The sequence below is a fragment of the Taeniopygia guttata genome, chromosome 8 (assembly GCF_048771995.1).
Source record: "Taeniopygia guttata chromosome 8, bTaeGut7.mat, whole genome shotgun sequence".
Lineage (NCBI taxonomy): Eukaryota > Metazoa > Chordata > Aves > Passeriformes > Estrildidae > Taeniopygia > Taeniopygia guttata.
The window spans coordinates 5,243,947-5,263,607 of NC_133033.1; the positions used below are offsets into that span (position 1 = coordinate 5,243,947).

The 19,661-nt window shown below is 42.6% G+C and overlaps 1 protein-coding gene across 3 annotated transcripts in view; it reads left to right on the forward strand.

Annotated features, from left to right (window-relative positions):
* Positions 1–8,857: 8,857 nt before the first annotated feature.
* LRP8 (LDL receptor related protein 8) overlaps positions 8,858–19,661 on the forward strand; it is a 169,850-nt gene continuing 159,046 nt past the window's right edge. For 2 of the 3 annotated variants that reach the window (XM_030278756.4, XM_072932653.1), the window contains exons 1-2: positions 8,860–9,047; positions 9,920–10,039. In XM_030278756.4, coding sequence (XP_030134616.4) covers positions 8,978–9,047; positions 9,920–10,039 — 190 coding nt within the window. In that variant the 5' untranslated portion in view covers positions 8,860–8,977. Of the gene's footprint in view, positions 9,048–9,919; positions 10,040–19,661 lie in introns of all 3 variants that reach the window. The other variant, XM_030278755.4, reaches the window with a different exon arrangement.

Genomic DNA, 19,661 nt, shown 5'->3' on the forward strand with positions numbered 1-19,661 from the left:
GAAAAACTTCTACAGCAGGATTGTAATTAATTCAAATGTTAATGGTAAAGATACCAGGACAGTCTGTCTTAAAAAAACATCATTAAATACTCACTAGTGTTGCTGCATAAAAGTCAAAGTATTACTTGTGATTTGCAGACTCATTACACAATGCTTTCAGATTCTTAAGTTTGATTTGGGAATAATTTTTATATTTTGAAATGCTGATGTAATAAAATCCAGGAAAATACCACCCCTCACTACAGGTAAAACCAGAAAGAATTTAACTTTACTGAATTTCTGTTTGTTCAGGGAATTAGACTTTGAATTTATATGACTAGATTTTTTAATGTGTTTCAGAAAGATAAATAACCTTAGACTAGTAAACTCTTAAGAATATGTACAAGAGAAGATTGATGCCATTGGTTCAAATTTCATTTGCATAAGGTATGTGTTAGGACCAGCAGATCATAACACAGGCATATAAGGCACAGTAATATTTGATTTTTAAAATTTTGGACGATCTAGTTTTACAGATTATCCTCTTTAAGAAGAACTATATTTATCCATAAAACATTTACATTGTGAGGACCATTGCAAGAAATATAATGGACACTTTCTCTTAAGGTTAGGTTTGTGCACTTTGGCTGTTTTGGGGGGAGTTGAATTGTGAAATGATTTCTATCACCAGCAATGCATCAGATCTGCTGGATGGACTGAATGGGAAGAAGCTCAGTTCAGTTGATGGGTAATAGGGCTTCTCATAGGGTTTTGTGCAGTGTCCTGTTATTTGCACACTCTGTTGTTGCCAGGCTGTGCCATGGCCCATGAGCCACCTCTGTCACCTCTGCAGTGGATCACAGAGCCACCCAACCATCTGCGTCCTGCACGTGTGGCACAGATGGGAATGAGGGGTCACAGGGCAGGGCTCCCTGAGGATCCCGCACACACCTCGCTGGGGGGAGTGTGCAACAGGAGATTCCTGCACTGCCCTCAGCTTGTGGGTAACAGCAACAAGGTTGTTGATTTTTTTTCATGGGACTGTTCAGCCCTGCCTCATTTTTCTTCCCTCTCTCCTGCATAAATTTTCCTGGCCTGGCAAATTTTTGAGAGGCCAATAATGCTGTCAGACCCTAGATGAACATGAATAATAGCCTGTTTGCACAGCTGATAACTGAGCTGTAAAAACGAATCTGCTCCCAGATGAAACTTGACATGCAAAATTTAAGCTTGGGGAACAATTCTTTGTACTATCCTGAAAAAGAAATAATTACTTGGACGGCTTAATTTTTATTCATCCCTAAAATAAAAAACCCTATAGGAGGGTCAGCAGAGAAAGCTCCTGTGTTTTGACATAGAACTTGGAATGAGCTTTAAACATAAAATACAGCAAATGTTTAATCTGCAATAAAGTTGAATCTGCTCATTTTGCAGAAGAACAATGGCTGAGGGTCGAAGCCTTGGGTTCTGCAGTTGCCAGATGGGATCATTTCCAAAAGGGAATTTGGATGGTAATCAGTGTCCGCTGGGATCCATGCCCACCGCTCCAAGCCCGCGTGCCACAAAGGAGAGATTAGGGGTAGAATGAGAATGTGCAAGGCTGGCATGAATCAAAGGGACTCCCCGTAAAACCTATTACATCTGTGCTCTAAAAAATGTATAGAGAAACTGACAGTCAGGAAAATGCAGTTTTGATTGTGCTTTGATGGCTGGGAAGCTAAAATTGTGTGGGTGGGTGGCTAAGTGTAACTCCATGTCCATGCCAGCTTTATTTGACTGGGAGAGCCAGAGTCAGGCCAATTTTCATTGTCCCTTCAAGACTTTCAGAGCAGCAGGATAAATAAAGGAATAAAATGGGGAAATGAATTTACAGACTTTGGGTGTCAAATGATTAATAAAAGGCCCAAACCTTGGTGTTTTGTTCTATTGATTTTGTTTTGGCAAGGCAAAGATAAGATTGTGAACCTGTACAAAGGGACATGGTCTTTACTTCCCTCTGTGCCTTTGTGGTGGCTGGGTAATTTGCTGAATAGAAGTTTCACTTTTGGACTGAAAGCAGGTGTTACTCTACACTGAATTATGAGATACAAAACACTATGCCACGTTTTTGGGAGCCACATGGCTGGTTTGTATTAAGTCAAAACAGATCCCAAACATTTGGGTGGGAATATCTGAATTCTCCAATGCTTGCTTTGTGACGGTAAGAGAAACGATCTAGCTCCCAAATCAAGTTTCAGGCAAACTACACCAACTTTTCATGGTATTTGGGAGCCCCTGTTAGTCCTTGAGGCCTGTGCTCTTAGCAGGTGAGCCCATGATTGGAGTACTAGTCCTCTAAATCAGCTTCCTTAACCCAATCTGGCCATGGAATTTATAATTTCCAGGGGAAAGGACTCACAGCTGTGAAGCTGTGCAGGGCTGTGACATTGGCTGCAGCCCATCAGAGCTCTCCTCCACACTTTGTGTTGGCCTGGTGCTGCTCTCCTGGGCATTGTGGGCTCCTGTGAAAGTATCAAAACCAGAGTGCAACAAGTATCCAGCAGTCCTACTACTGTCACAGCTTGTATTGCAACAGAGAAATTACTTTAAAAAATTAGGAGTTTTGAGATCAGTTTGGACATGTTTCAGCTTTCTAAAGTGGAAGTTAAAGGTAGAAGAGGTCTTTCGGAGACAATAGATTAGCTTGGCTGGTCAGAGCAGGGTGCTGGGGTCGATATGGGCCATTCATTTCAGAGTTGGACTCAGTGATCCTTGTGGGTCCCTTCCAGCTCAGGATATTCTGTGATATGAGCAGGAGTCTCACAAGGAAAAATCACAGTGCTTTGAAGTGCTGTGGAAAGTGCTTGTGGAAGTTCAAACTGCGAGTCTGACAGGAGCTGAGCAGACCTACCAATGTATCACTACTGGGCTTCCCCACAGCCACAGGAGAAGGCAGGAGCCCAAGATGGCAGGAAATGCAGGACCAGCTGCATTGGTAGGTTAGTTTAGACTACAAGTATGTATATGCTTCTAACCTTTCTATCTTGATCTATCTGGTTAGAACTTAACATCTGTGGATCTGAGAGAAACCTTTGCCTTTCATGAAAGAATTGGGGATGGGGAAACATTTTGAAGGGTGTACTGGAAAGGGTAAGAGGAGAGCTGTTTTATGCTTCTAGAAATTCATCTCTAGGGCATGTTATTCTGAAATGCATCTATCACTAGATGCTTTATGTGATATGACAAAATGCCACAGGGACTGATCCATCAACTGCTGTTGTTTCAACTTGTTGTAACAGGCAGGGAATCTGAAAAGACATGTTTTCTGAAACTTTGTTGAAAAGAGCTATGGCTCTGGGAGTGCTGGAGTTAGGTCTGTAACTCACACACACATGGGTTCTACACATGGCCTGAGCTCTGTCCTGACATTTGTGAGAAAAAGTTTCTCAGCTTCAATGAAACCAGTTTTTCACAACTCAGTTGAACTGATGACTCTTCTCAAACAAATGGGACTAAGGCTGCATTGCATGATTCCAGCGTCTCTAGTGAAGCTATACATGGAGACTGGCAGAAGAATATTAGCATTGACTAAGCAAATCACCATGGAAAGTGAGGACATTGAAACTGGGCCTACATTTGCAAGATGATAATTGAATTATTTTTCTATCTTGAAAATAGATCTTCTGGTGTTTCCCTTTTCTTCCCCTTCTCCCTTCCTCTTTTTTGGGGGTTTTTAAAAGCTAATTTGATTTTTATCCGCTCTGAAAAACAAATAATTTCCCTCTAACTAAGCTCATATTTTTGGTAATGCTCAAATCTCCATTCATTTTCTCATCATTCAAGAACTGAAAGTGATGAGATGGCAATGTTTAATGAGATAGCTTAGAAAGATTATTAAATACAAACTAGTGAATTGAAAGAGAAAGCAAGGAAAAAACCCATCCCAATTCCAACCTTGAAAAATTTGCTTTTAATGAGTTTTCACTTTAAAAAGGGAAATAAGCATTGGGTTCATATTCCTTCATAAAGAAAGACATACTTGTCAAGCAGCTAAGAGAATTCACAAATTGGATGACAGACTGTGCCCGCTGCTTTAGCACGAAGGCAATAGATCCAGCACGAGCTTGAAAGCAAGATGGGTTTTAAAGTGTTCTGCTGTCATACAGAATCCATACCAAAATAATGAGAAACATTCCACACAGACATCATCCTAAATTCCCATTTGGGTATTATTTTCTCATTGATGTTGTAATTAATGCTAAAATAATTTGTCTGTGAGCCTTCAAGATGCTTAGAGCTTTCCAGAGGGCTGCTGGGAGCTGAGGGAATTTGGCACCTTACAGAACCAGACCTTGTCTCCTCTTCTGCCACTCACACACAAAACACCACTTTGCAGCACTGGAGCCTGAACATATAAGGTGTGGGGGAAAAACAGAGCAAGCACCTAGCTAGCAGGATTATTTTAACAGCAAAAAAAATCTAATCCAGTCTTGGTGCTGCTGCTAGTTTTTCCCTGTTTGTGTCTAAGCCCTTTGGAAGCCATAGTGCAAACAGCAGCCTGTGGTACTAATCTGCTGCTTTACTGCACTGGTATATGGTCACTGTAGAGCTACATGAGACACTGTCAACTTCAGTTTTCCTCCAATTCACGATTCCTTTGTTAGTAGTAATAGGATGAACAGTTTGAAGTGAGACCTCTTGAAATAATCCCACTGTACTTGTTACGAACTGTGGCCTCAAGTCTGCATTTTTGTCAGCTTTCACAGTGATTAGTCACTGTACAACAGCAAAGAGCAGAGCACTCTATAGCAGTGCTCCTCTGGCATGCAAAATTAGGTGCCAGACACCTAATCCTCACTTTTTTTCCTCTTTGGTACCTTGATTCTTATTAAAATTAATGGGAAAGGTCCCTATAGAGGTGGTTTGGTTGCACTCAGAGATCCATTGTCTAGGGATACTGCTGTGGCAGGGTGTTCAACCTTGGGGTGGGAAAGAATGGCAGTTTTGTGTTAACTCCTCTCTAGCTGAATAAAATCATTACTATATCATACTGCTACATATGCTTGAATAAAGGAGCAGTGGGTTTTAGGACAAATAATTATGGCTCTGGAAGTGAGAGATTCTGGCTTGTAGAAAAGACAGTTCTTGGATAACAAACTGATGGAGTTTGTAGTTTGATTTAAATCTGATTGTGTCCTCCTTTCTTTACTAGGCCATGAGCTAAATAAAAATAGGGATATCATTAGAAGACCTGGAGCATGCTAAGGTGCTTAAACTGGCCTTTTAGATATGAAACAAGCAAAAGTCATGATGGCTGTGAAAGGTTCCTAAAATGTGAAAAGGGAAGGTGCATCCACCAGGCAAAGAAGTACAGAGCATGTATTTAAGTAAGAAATATGAAAAGCAAACCAGCAAACAGCTGACTTAGGGGATTGGAGCTCTCTGTAAAGAAGTTGAAGTTAAAAGAGAATAAAATTAAGCCAAGAAACAAAGGAGATTATAGAAGACATTGAACAAAGCATTTTTAAACAATGAAAGTTCCAAAAATAAAAGCATAGAAAAAGGAGATCAAAGAGACACCATTTAGTTAGATACAAATAAAAATATCAATTGAAAAAAAAAAAGAAAACAAAAAAACTAACTAAAGAATTAAGAGCCCTAACTTGCTTTCACACAAGCAAAAAGGGATTTGTGCAAATGAAAAGTATTATCACTTGTCATTAAAGTGCCCTTGCAAAGAGACAGATGAGAATGGCCACAGGGCTGGAGGGTAAAATGTTAATGACCATTGATGCTACAGTGACTGTGGTTAAGTGCATGAGTTAAGGAAAATTCCTACAGCCACCTGGACAGGAGTGGAAGGATTTAAGGAAATTAGAGTGGGAAAATTGGAAATCAGTCTAGGGAAACTATGAGGAAAAGTAGAAGGAACTTTTCTGTGCAGTTTAAAATGGGCAGATTTTGAAGAAATTCACCAAAAGCAAAAGACTAAAGCATCTTAACAGATAAATACAGTAAAACATTTTGAAGCATATTATTAAACAATGTACAAGCAAAAGTAGGTTTGTGAATCCCAAAGTAGAAAGGAAGGCTGTGAAAACTGTTGGTTATTTTGAACACAACAGGTAAAAAACAGGAGCTGTGTAAGAATCTGAAGGATAAGTCTTGATCAGAAATGAACCTTTATGTTCTGCAACCTTTATGTATTTATGTTTTTATTTTGTATTTATGTATTTATGTTCTGCTGGGCTTGTGGTTTGTTTTGCGCCTCAGTAGAAGCAGCAGAAAATAAATTTTAGTTTTACATGTAATATACAATACTACATCAAGTTGAAAACTATAGCAAGAAAATGTTACTTTAAAATGTAAATAGTATTGTGGGCACTAACACATCAGTTGGCAGTTTAAGGGATGTGGTTGCTAGTGCATTGGTTCAGCTAACTGTAGTTAAAAGGTTTAATTTAAATGTCTTTTTGCAATACATATTACATTAGCATATCTAAAAGCTGTGACAGGATTGAAGGATTGTCTAGTTGAAAGACAAGACTGAAAAAGTCATCCTAAAGAACAGGGCATATTTTCAGAGGTTATTATACAAATAGAGAACAGGTTTTTAAATGTCCATTTGAAAGAAGAAAGTAATATATTGTAGAAAGACATTAAATTGTTTTGAGGAAAAGGGAGATGAGGGGGCAGTAACACAAATATCTCAGCAACTTGGTCCCTATGGCTTGAAGAATTTGCCAGTTTTCCTGTTGTTTCCCTTTCCCCACAGTCTGTTGTTATACTTTTTCTTGCATTTAGCAAAGATTTTATTGATAAATTAATTCAATTCCTACTCTGTGACTGGGAGGGTGCATAGCTGCACACCTGTGGAGTAAAGAACGTGGCGTATGAATACAAGCCTGCAGAAAATGCAGGGTGCAGGTATTCATCCTGACACTGAAGAGACTTCTCTGATGTATAAGCTGCAGTTAGCATGAGAAATATATGGATCTAAGGGACCAATCACTGAAAAATGTAAATATGGAAACAAGGACTGGGTCCTGTGTTAAGAAAAAAATTGATCTATAGAAATAATTTGTAAAATAAATGAAAGGAACGGTATGGATGACAACAGAGAAGAGCTGGTTGATGGAGCTCTTTAGAAAGAACATTTCAGTGTTTTGATGTACCCCCTTGCTCTGTTAGTGGGTGTCTGATCTGTGATTTGTTTTTTAATGTGCAGTGGTGTATGACCAACTAGAAACAATAAACCACAAAGGTAAATGAAAAGGTAAATGAACAGTCTTAACTACTGGAACATGATGGATGAAATTATATTTCATTTCTATTTCATACCAAATGCCTTCCTTTGCCCAATCTACTTCTCCCATAGCACCTCCAGTTTCCTTCTTGCCTCTGCAATTCCTCAGAGACACGTATGTCCACAAGATGGTACTAGGCTACCAGTAGCCCCACAATGGCTAGTCAGTGAAGGCTCTTGAAATTGCTGCTGCTCAGGTGTCACCAGAGAAGTTCACTCAAAAAAATCTCATTAGTGTTGTTTCCTATGAGAGGCATTCAGGCCAAAACACCTGTTTGGTTGGTTTTTTAAATGAAACAAAATTCCAGTAGGAGTCAGAGCAAATCATTGCTGTGACTGATGCTCTGCACACTCAGACCTCGTTTGTACCAGATAGCTTCATTATTGCCTTTGGAGCCACTTCCAATTTAAACTAATAAACTAACAAAAGAGAAGAACGAGGCCATGAATTACAGTAGCTTTATTAATCTGTGTTTTGACACATTTTAAAAAGAGAAATTTGACCTAATGTATTATAAATACCTCATTTGCTTTAAGCAATTATTGTAATCTATCATATTGATGCAGCCAACACAAATACGTGCTACATTTCTCACGCTGAAAATTGTTCAAACAGGCTTGAATAAATTGTTAATACTCTATAAGCTGCTAGTGAAATAGCTCAATGATTAGCTCTTCTTTTCACATGATTCAAACGCAGTAGTGACACTGCTGACTAATGACTTGCAAAATTTTTGTTAAAGACACAGGTACACTTTTAAATGGCAGACCAGTTCTTAAGTCAATGGCACTTCAGGCTTTGAAAGGGAAAAGCTTTGTTACATTGGTTTATGCAAAATTAGTGCTCAACTTAATTTTTTTTAAAATGACACTCCACATATAATCATGTTAATTCTGTTGTGATGATAGATTCAAGTTACTCTTGAAAAGTATCTTATAATACGATTACTGGAATACTGTTAATCCTGACTGTGTGAAGAAGGCTACGATGTTAATTAAAGACAGTGAACTGCTTTCTCATCAGCACGGCGCAAATGGAGTGATAAATCAGGTCCCTGATAGCTTGGAAACCATTTGTTATTACTGATCAGACCGCATGTGCTTAGGCAGTAGAAAGGGTAAGCAATCCCTACGAAAAAAGGTGCCCACCTTTAGTATACTTGGTACTTGTTTCATTAATTTGAATACAATTAAGCAGAGATGACCACATCGGTATGGTCATAATGAAACTCCTCAGTGGGAGATCTGAAGTAATGAGAGGATAGCACACAGTTTGTGACTCGAGGCCATTTAAAGGAGACCACGTGTTTAATTGGCTTAACAAAATTAAGCTCATGAATGAGGCTGCCATTGTAACAGGGCCCACCGAGGGAGGCTCAGGACCTGAAGGCCTGACCCAGCAGGGCCCAGGCCCGCTTATCCCAGAGGGAGCTCCAGGGTGACCGGCCCGGCCTGCGGGGCTTCCTTTCGGTGGCCGCGGGCTGCGGGGGAGGTGTCCGCAGGTGTCCCTCGGGCGCTCCTCCTGCAGGCAGGCTGCCGGAGCCGAGCCGAGCCGAGCCGAGCGGGGCCCGCCCAGCGGGGCGCGTCACGGCGGCGGCGCGGCGGGGCGGGGGCGGTGCCGGCCGCAGTCGGCACGGGGCGGGCAGCGAGCGGCGCGCCGGCTGCGCGCACCCCGCACACGGCGCGCTGCCACCGAGGGAGGGAGCGAGCACCATGTGCCGGCCAGCGCTCGCCCGGCTGCTGCTCCTCCAGCTGCTGCTGCTCAAGCTGCACCTCGGCAAAGGTGGGTCCGGCGCGGTACGGCCGCTCTCCTTCAACGCCGGGGTCCCCCGGCCTCAGCGCTGCCGGGGAGTGGAAAAGCGTCCTGCCGGCACGGGCATCCCGGGATGTGCGGCCGCGGATGCCCGCTCGCCCCAGTGCCCTGCACGGGGTTTGGGACCCGCGGAGGGCCGGGCACGCTCGGGGGTTGCGACCTGCCGGCGCCGGGCACGCTCTTCAGCGGCCGAATGCAGCCCGAGAGCTGGTGACAGGAGCTGCCACCTTTAATCCCTTTCAGAGGGGATTCGTGCCTCATCAGAGCAGCGCGGCACCGAGTCTGCAAAGCAGATTTGCTCCGTTCTCCCCCCGCCCTCAACTTTAGTTGGGTCAGGTCCCTTTTCCCGGGACGGCGCCGGTGCCTTTTCGGCCCCGCGTCCCCAGGTGTCGGTGCGTTTTGCTCCGGCAACGGATGCGCAGGAAGTCCCAGCATCACTGCGCTTTATAATTTTTCTTTGTCTGTTGTGTTTCGGGTTTAACCATCTTCTATTCCCAGGCTCCTTTTCCCTCCGCCTTTAAAACAATGCGGGGAAGCACGGGAATGGCCCCTTTTATCCCTGCACAAAGCAGCTTCGGGATCACCGCCGTGCTCCCGCGGAGGCGCATCTCCCCGGGCCCCGCACCGAGCCGCTGAGCCCTGGCGAGCCCAGCCCCGGCCCCGCGCCGAGCCGCTGTGCCCTGGCGAGTCTAGCTGCAGCCCCACCGGGCCGGCGGCGGCTCCCAGCGCCGTGCCCGGGCTGCCCACGGCCGGGCCGGGCGGCGAGGCGGCCCCGGGATGCCCCCGCCGCCCGGCCGGGGGAGCGCGCCCCACTGACCCCGGCGCGGCCCCGTGTCTCGCAGGCGCCGTCAAGGAGTGCGAGGAGAACCAGTTCCAGTGCCGGAACGAGCGGTGCATCCCCGCCATCTGGAAATGCGACGAGGACGACGACTGCTCGGATAACAGCGACGAGGCGGATTGCCGTGAGTATCCGTGCCCCGCACGGGGCGGGGGTGCCGGGAAGGGCGCGCTTCCCAGCTGCGCTGCGCCTCTTTTTTATGAATGAATGAAGTCGCGCCGTCCCCGGCCGCGGCGCCGATTGGCTGCCGGGAGCAGCAGATCCGTGACGCGGCGCCGCGGGGCAGCGGCTCCTCGCTGCCGGTTCGCCCGGCTCGGCCCGGCCGGACACCCGGAGCGCCGTGCAGCAGCGCGGGTCCGGCAGCAGCCATCACCTGGCAGCTCCCTGCTCTCCCTCTGCCAGTCCCCTCGCCTCCAGCAACGTCTCTGCTCAGGGCACCTAAAAGGAACAGCGCAGTTTGTGTCCTCGGGGCAGTTGGGAGAGATGTTAAAACCCCGGAAGAGACAGTGCTTAGGGCGAGTGACAGGTGCTCATGTGAAATGCTGCTTACTCATAATCATCCTGCAAAGTAGGGTGGGTGTGAATCTTGTGTTTGCAGTCAGGGTGACAAGGCAGATAAACAAGTAGCACTGCTTAGCTTGGCAGTGTCAGCCGTGTAACACTAATTCCTTCATTGTGTAAGGGAAGAGAGAGCAAGATCTATACTTCCAATCCTGAGAAAATGGCACTCATTCCTTCTCCTGTGGTGTGGCCCTGGTGTGTATCAGTGGAAACCCATAAACTCTGGATACTTTGTAGGGTTGCGCTGTTACAACTTGGCTGTTATTTTGCTTACAGCTTCTGATAGCCTGGGAGAATTTGTCTCAGCCATGGAATGTAAGAAGCATCTGTAAGAGAAATTACAGAGCCTAAATCTTGAAGAGAAGTGTCTGTAATTTGGAGTTTAAATTGCAAATATTGTAGCAAGTACCACATCTCGAATTATCTCTGTAGAATAATAGGCACTGAATGTGCATTCAGTGAGTGAATGCTTCAAAGCTCACAGACCCAGTGAATACATCAGGAAAATAAAGGTCACTGGTTATGTGTTTTTCTATATGTGATTTCCCTTTTAACATCTTCACCTGTAAGTCTATGTCAGGTGATATTCGGACTGAAGTCTAAGGAGATTAGTTTAAGGAGAGCAGGCATTCTCAAGCTACTAAATTATAAGAAGATGTTCCCTGTGAACACTCCATAACATTCTTTCTGGTTGCTGTCTTTATTTAGGAGACTTGATTGGCTTTTTTTTTTTTTTTTTTTTTTTTTTGGTAATCTGGAGAGTTAACAGCATTAATGAGATATAGAAATGGCTTTTACAGGAATTTACAGGAATTGTAATGGCACTATTAGAGGCAACTTAGATGTGGAATATTTCAAATTGCAGAGAACTTGGGGAAGCTGGGGTTGACTGAGAACTACCATGGACTCCTGTGTATCCATAACTGGGGAAGTTTTTTCAGAAGTGTCTCTGTTTCCCAAGGGAGACACTAATCTGTGGAAGCACTGGGAATCTCTGAGCAGGTATATAATGTTGTTCTTGAAGCCTTCTATTTTAAATCTCTGTGCACTGTGGTACAAAGGCTTGGTGAGCTGCAGGTGATCTGTGGGGCAGTGCTTTTGGAGCTGCTTTTCAGAGGTTGGGGTTGTGGCTGGAGGAGCATCTTGAACGGATTCTGGACCCTGCACTCAACACGGAAGAGTAGGTTTGATTGCTGAGCTCTTGCCCTGCATGAGTGAGGGGTTCAGTATCAGCTTTTTTATTTTCTCCTTTTCTTTATGATCAGCCCTCTAAGCATTGTGTCAGAAGAGAGTGAGTGTAGAACAACATGCTGTTGAACATCAGCTCAGTGTAGATTGTGCTGTGTTAGAATGCTTATTGCATCTGATTTAGGTTTATTTCAGAAGGGTTTTATAGTTGTTGGGTTTGGGGGTGGTAAAAATATGTTCTTCACTTTAATCTGAATTTGGCATTTATTGTTTGGGAATTAGACTACAGAAATTGCTCATGGATTGTTAATTTAGTTCATATATAGAGAGACTTTGCAGTTGCTTCTTCAAGCAGGCTGAAAGACAAAAATTACATTTGTCATGCACGTTTTTCTCACTTAAATTGTTCTGAACACTGTTTTGTTTTGAAAGTGCATATTGCTTTTCAGCATATGGAATGTTTGGAGTTCTGCTCACTGGGTGAAAAAATACGTTCCATGTTTTTGCTTCAGCTACCGCCTCTGTTATCACTGCTGTAATAAACAGATACGTATTTAAAAACTATTTTATGAACATATGTAATAGAAGAAACTATTCTGAAAACTCAGCATGCTAGAGTAGTGATGGAGAAGGAAATGAATATGCAGGTAGCCTACTTGCAGTGAGTACTGATAAGGACCCTGAAAACCTCTGTAATTACTTGATGATTCTTTTTCCCAGAGCTGATAATATATTTGTAATAGCTCATTGCTGCTTGTGTATATTGTTCCTTTGTGAAGAGACAGGATGGTCTTTATCTGTGTGAAGAATTGGTTTGTGAAACCAATTCCTTGTGGTAGACGGTCTAATACACTGGAAAATTTTGTAACCAAGAGTATCTTAAATAGTTGGAAGGAGTTGATTTTTATTTGGCAGGACTCTATGGGCTTCCTACAAGAAATTGTCTTTATGCAGCACTGAATTTTTGTTTGTTTTTATTTGTGTCCCCTTTTGTGTTGTCTCATGTCTGTCCCCATTTCCCCCCCATCCTCTGTGCCCCCATGATTTGCTGGCATAATGTTTGGGATTCTAAGGAGAATGTTCCAATAATCAAAGTGTATTGCATCCTTGGTGTTTACTTTCCACTGAGTAATCCTTTTCTGTTGTGGCTGGTAGTTAAACTTCTCTATCATAGGACCGATGTGTGAGTTAATAACAGCAAACATTGGACCTGAAGACAGCAGCAGTTTTTAAGGTGTGTTAAGTTTATCCAGGACAGGGTTTCTGGGCTAGCAAAAGAACGGTAGCTAAGGAGGCTGCCAGGAAGGGAGGAGATGGTGCTCGTTTGTGTGTAGGCACATGACTTGTGAAGCGTTAACAAGAGAGAAGGAGGAGACACTAATTTGTGTGCATTGTAAAAATATATAAAAATAAAGCAGTAAACAGATTGCTTAAATATGAAGATGCCTTTTTGCTGTCATGTTTTCAGAAAGTTATACCATTTTGAGGAAAGGAAAATAAAAAGTGAGTAGATGTAGATATGTTCCGTAAAATGTATCAATGGAAAGGTAACTAAACTCCAGAGAAAAACAGTGAAGTTACATTGTTTAGATTGCTGGGGAAATCAAGTTGTAAACCCTGGAATTAGAAGTCTTGGATGCCTATTGCAGAGTTTAAACCTCTACTAAAACTATTTGTTCTGCTCTATGCAAAAGCATTTATTTGGGCTCAGTCCAGTCTGTGTAGGCCTGGAAAAACAAAATCCCAGTCACACGTTAGAGCTTGCAATGCCACGATCTGCACTAAACATGGTCCACACGATGAGGACAGGGCCCCAGGGCAGTTCTGAGCATGATTTCTGTAGATGTATTTTAGTCCTTCTCTGTGATACGTTCTTTGGGAACACTGGAAAGACTCTTACAAGCTTATTTCAGACAATGCTTGCAGATGCACAGTCATTGAGACATTTTTTATAATTGTACAGCATCAACTTTATAAAACATCAAAGCTACTTTTATAGAGGGGGAAAATGTCCATTTTCTGAGGCACAGTGTTTTAGCAAAAACATTATTTGCTGAGGTACTCAAAATGTGGGAAACTGACTTTTTTTCTGTGTCTCCCTCAGGAAAGGTGGAGGCTGCAAGGCCAGGTCAGACTAGGGATATGTGTGCTGTCTGACACATCACTCAGAAGGGAAAATCCTAGAGTGCTGTTCTGAAGGGGGAGTGGCTCTTGGAGGCTTTCCCCGAGCTTTACAAGTTTATTCCTGCTTGCAGGAATTGTAGCCAGCAGAAAACACGGAAGACCTTGCAAACAGCTGCCAGATGCAATATATTTGATGCAAAATAGGAGCTCTTACTTTGATAGCTGTTTGATTTTATTTTTATGATGTAATATGATTTATCTTAACCCAGATGCGAGTGTGTGAAAGAGACTGGAGGACCTCTGCTTAAATGCTTCACTGTTGAATAAGCACTAAATGTGGCAAAGAGTATAGTTGCAAAAGGCAATGAGTAGCTTAACCAGTTTCCTAAAATTAAACTGAAGCTGCAGGATCAGCTTTGTAATACCTGCCTGCAGGGGGACACAGCCAAATGCAGAATTACTATTTCTTGTTTAAAGCTCAATTTTCCACCTTAGCACTGGTATCCTTTCTGTAGTGTTGATTGCTGGTGAGAACTGCTCATAGGGATATTTTACAGACAGGGCTGAGGCTGCCTCAGGTATGAGATGCGGTCTGAAGGGAGTTATTGTTGCAAAAACTGTTCCCATGTATCCAGAATGCAGGGTAAACATGTGGCATCAGCAAACCTCAGCCCTTGCCTGCCTGGTGGCTGTGTAGCTGAGACACATTTTCTTTGCCATTGGGAGGAAGGAGGACTCCTGTTTTTCCACTGGCTTTGTAGAGAGAGTCTGCAGAGTTTGACTCCTGCTGCCTGTGTGGAAGCCGAGGAGACAGCTTCATGGTCTCTATGCTTTTCAGTTTAGGTTTCACTAGAGCTGGAATTTGGGAGTAAAAACTTATCAAAAAGCTCATTTGAAAACTGAATTCTGGATCCTGTGCAGAGTTAAATATGGTCTGGGTGGCTTTGAAGTGCAGGAGTGTAATGGTGTGCCAGGCTTGCAGGTTTTGGGGCGTGACCAAGTGGCACAGTAGGCTCTCACAATGCCACACGTATTCTATAACTTTTTGTCCTCTGTTATGCATTGCTTCAATTTTTCTTTTCTGTTTCATATTAAACCAGTGTCCTATATGCTGAGTGATTGCTGCCTACCCACCTGGAGATCCTGTGCACATCACTATACAGCTTTAGGGTTCTTTGACTTATGCACAGTCAACAGTCATATGCTCTTGATTGTGTCAGTGACATTTTAACTGTGTTGTGTGGCCAGCTTGCATGCTTATCCCAAAACTGGAAGCACTAGGTACACTGGTGTTGAGAGGCAGGAGTTGTTTGCTTTTCTGTGTGGCTGCTGCCTGCTTGTCCTCGTCTGCACTGGACTCATGTCCAGCTTAGGCTCAAAACCAGTTTACTGACTTCTTGTGTTCCACAGTGAATGTTTTTATTCATTTATCCATTTTTTTCATTATATTCTTCTTGTCTACTGTGAAAAAAACTAACTTGCATGTTTTTGGTGTCTGGATTATCTTCCCTGTTAGTGCAACCTGCTGCAACATTTATGTAGAAAATCACATGCCCTTCTCCATTTCCCTATTTCCTGCCACATTTTATTGAGCAGTTTTATTTATGCAGTTTTATTTATGAAGTCGTCTAGATGCAGACTGCTTTCCAGAAGGTGGTGATTTTCTATCACTCCTGCTCATGGTCTAGGAAAGTAAGAGAGAACTGAGATGGGACCACTGAAAAGGCAGGAGAACTGGAGCATGTGGGAGAGCCACTGGGGATGTTATGGTTACTGAGGGAAGTGAACTTGGTTTTATGCAGTGCTGCTGAACTACAATAAGAAGGCACAAGAGTTACTCTAGATACAGTTACAGGAATGACCTGTGGGCTGAAAAGCTTTCCTGAAGTCAAGGAGAATGGGAAGAGTGAATATAATTATTAAGTTCAAGAAGGAAATTATGAAAGTGCAGTTAAAACCATTGTGACTTGGTTTGTTTGTCAGAGAGCTCAGAGCTGTCATTTCAGAGGATAGAAGCATATTCTACATTTTGAGCCAAGGTAGGTAAACTTTATCCAGAGCATTTTAATGTATAAAGAGAAAGAAGTTGTGGCTGCCCCATCCCTGGCAGTGTTCAAGGCCGGGCTGGTTGGGACTCCGAGCAGCCCGGTCTAATGAAAGGTGTCCCTGCCCATGGCAGGGGGTTTGGAGCTAATGGTCTTTAGAGTCCCTTCCAACCCAAACCATTCTGTGATTCTATGAAAAGTCAATGCAGACCAGTTCTCTTGTGTGTGCAGTGCTCTAGACCCAGGCTTAGCAGAGGTTAGAGATGTGATTTCTGACTGATTGATGCTAAGAGTGGAAGAAGTTTATTCAAATTGCAATTATAAGACCAGAGAAACCAAGTGTAATGTGTTGGTGAACACATTTATTTGATGCACTTACACTAAGAGATGCCAGTGCTAGAAATAATAAGTTTTCTTAACTCCATTGTCCAGCTAAAGCACCATTAAACACTCTGTTACACCTGAAAATGTCTAACTATTATTGATTCCCTCAGCTGTTTCTAATACAGCAGACACCCAGCTTTTGTTTCTGCTGGCTTTTGCAATACCATCAGCTTTTTGAATTCACTGGCAAATCTACCATGTCTTTGGTGTGCCTCAGAGACTGATGATGTGTTATGGATGCATTTGTGGTAGAATTGATTTGGCATGAAGTTCTTCTGGTCCTTTTACCGTGTCCTTTTCTTCTCTACAGCTTTCCCATTTTCTTGCAGCTTTTCCCTGGTAATTTCAAAGATGTTCCCAAAACATGCTGTTACACAGTTCTGCTTTTCTGTGTCTGCCTTATAAAATGCTGTAAGATGTCCATTGTTCTTTCTTCTTTTTTTCCTTTGCCCAGGAATACAAATCAGTAAGTTGTGTTTGGGTGATAGAGATGAAGATTTGGGCTGCTGCTTGCTGTCTTGTGCAGTAGCATGTCCCTGGCAGAAAAGGAGTCTGCCTGCTCTGGTGTGCTCTTCTCCCAGGGCAGACAGCTGCTTCCATCCAAAGGGAAATCCTTACTATTTTATAGTGCATGTGCAGGAAGTATAGGAAAAGCTGAGTGTAGTTTTTCTAACTCTCTATTTTCCATTAAAATTTTTTATATTTAGATACCAACATGGGAGGGGAAAAGGCTAAAAGGCCCTGTGATAAAATAATTGCAGATTTTCTACTCTGTGAAAAATTCTGTCTGAAATGCAAGTGATAAAAACCTGATTAGACTTTAGAAGTTACACTAATACTGTAAGGTAATTGAAAAATAAAACTAAACCCTTGCACACTGAAATATTTTCAAAAGCCAGATTTTAACATGCAAGAAGCCAGAAGAGTTTAAAAGCAGGGTTGTGAGCTCTGTCACTGATGGTCTCTCAGAATGAGACATCCTGTTTCTTGCCATAGTAATGATGCCCTGGTAGACTGTGCTTCTGTTCCTGGCAAGGCCCATGACTTTTCTTCCCAGAGCTGAGGCAGATCTGGCAGCCCTGAGCCTTTTCCTCCTGAAGAGGTGAATAAATGGTCTTAGAACTCTTCTGCTTCAGAGTGACTCAGCTGTGCAAGAGTCAGCAGCTGAGCCAAGAACAGAAATGAGACCTCCTACCTACCAGTCCAGTGCCCTGCTCCTTGCAGAGGTACCTGTTGGACAAGTGGAAGGGTTTCAGTTTTTCTTCCAGGTTTCCTGGTTATTTTCAGTCTAAGCTAAGGCCTGCCAGTCAGTCCAACCTCGCACTTAATGCCAAGAGCAAGTGTTAGAAACTAGGAAAGAACAGGATTTATAGCTGGCTTGGAGCAAGGCTTACAAGCCTTTGGGCTGCAGCCACATAAAGTGAGTTTTATTGCCAATTTTTTTTCTTAGATGTTCTGCTTCTGATACTTCAATATTATTTGATGCATTATTAATATTTATTAAATGCTTAAGAGCATGTGTGGCACTGTACCAGGACCAGAGCAGTGAGGGACTCGGTTTCCATGGCAGCAGGAGCACAGTCCTGTACTTGCAGAACCAGAAGGGCTCTTTTTGGCAACTGCTCTCTGTGCTGTTGTGATTACTTTTTAAAGATAGATATGTTATTTAAAATCTAATTCATTAGTGCTGCAGAATTTTGTCCATCCTGAGTGAGAATTTTGCCTGCTGTAAGTTTCTTTATCTTATTCTTGAGTTCTGGCTTTGTTTCTGTATCTTCTGTGGGTGTCATTTCTTTTACTTGCGAAACAGTGAAAATGGTGAAAGTGTGTATTTAAAATTCATAGTAATAGGTGGAAATCTTGTCTTGATTTTGGTTAAATTTGAAATGTTACGTTGTTGAAGACTTCTTTTCCTTTACATGTAGCATATAGCAGAGATTTATCAATTAAAATAATTGTTGAAGAAACTGGTGTGTACAACTGGCAGTAAACTCTTAACTCTACTATGTCCCTTAGTTAACTGCTCCAGTTCCAGGTTTTAACTTTGTATTTTATTTTAACTGGCCTTGTTTTACACTTTTTTTCATTCTGCCTTCATTGATATGTAGTGTTTGGTATGATGTACACTGAGGTGATATTTTGCTTAATTTCAAGGGGTGAATTAAACTTTTTGTTTGATCCCAAGTCTTTGTCCTGCTGTGCATCACCCAGTTGACGTTTTCTGTCTGTCTTTGCTTTTCATGTATGAAGTTGATGTGATTAATTTCTTTGGTGATTTTTTTCTATTTTTGTTGATATAGATGAGTAAGGTTGTAGGCACCTTTCCAAATGCGTTGCATGAGTCTCCTATGATAGATACCAGCTGCTTGGCTTGCTGTGTGAGCAGTGATTGTATATCAGTAAACATTGCTGGATTTACTGGATGTGTCCTACCCAGGTATGATGCACTCCGTGGCATCCAGGGAGCAGTTAAGACCGTAAAAATCAGCTCCAGCAGGAGTAGTGAATATACTTGCACTGAGAATAAGAATTTTGAATGTAAACGTACAACTCTTCCTGTAGACTTTTCATCCTGAGTCACAGTTGATCTATAGAGCTACTTATAAACAAGAAATGGCCCAGTTTCTTTGATAGCAAATGTCAGTGCTGACTGATATAGGCCAAGAAATACACCTCCTGCCTCTGTAACTCAGAGCTTCTATTCTTGTTTGTGTGGTTGTGTTACGCTCATTACACATTTGTCATCCCATGGCTGCTCAGCAGTTCAGCTTTCTATGAATCTTCCCATAAAAGTGGGCTAAATATTAAGGAAGTGAAAATCGATGCTTGGGGAAGTTACACTCTGCCCAAGGCTGTAGAGTGATTTAGCAACTCATTGTGGACATTAGTGACTCATGAAGAAAGTCCCCAGTTTCTTTTTTTCAGATCCATTATCACATTGTTTTACACAGATACTTGTGTTCCTTGGATTAAATGTCTGCTCAAGGATTTAGCCTTTGCTTTTGTCATATACAGTTTGTAAAATATTTAGAAAAACCCCAGACAACTCACTGTTTCAAAATTTTAGTGTTGGTCAAGTGCAAGAAATGCTCCAAATGTCTCACTTCCTATATTTAGTACTGGACACAGAAAATACAGGTGTTTGAGGAGGAGCAAAATATTTTTGTGTTCCAAAATGAACTTCATTTTTATACATTCCAACATATCCCGAAGCATAGCCTGTGTACAGACAGACGTCACTGCAGCCACTTCTTCAGCTGGCCAAAAGTGCCTGTTGTGAGACTGCACACCACAGGCTTGTAGTTTGCTAAAGAGGTTCTTTCCATTCTAAATTCCATTCAAGCCTCCCTCACCTCCTGCCCACACCGTGCTGTTATCTGAGCACAAACTACTGAACATGTGTACCCCTTCCTCCATAAATTATTAGTAACGTATCATTTTCTG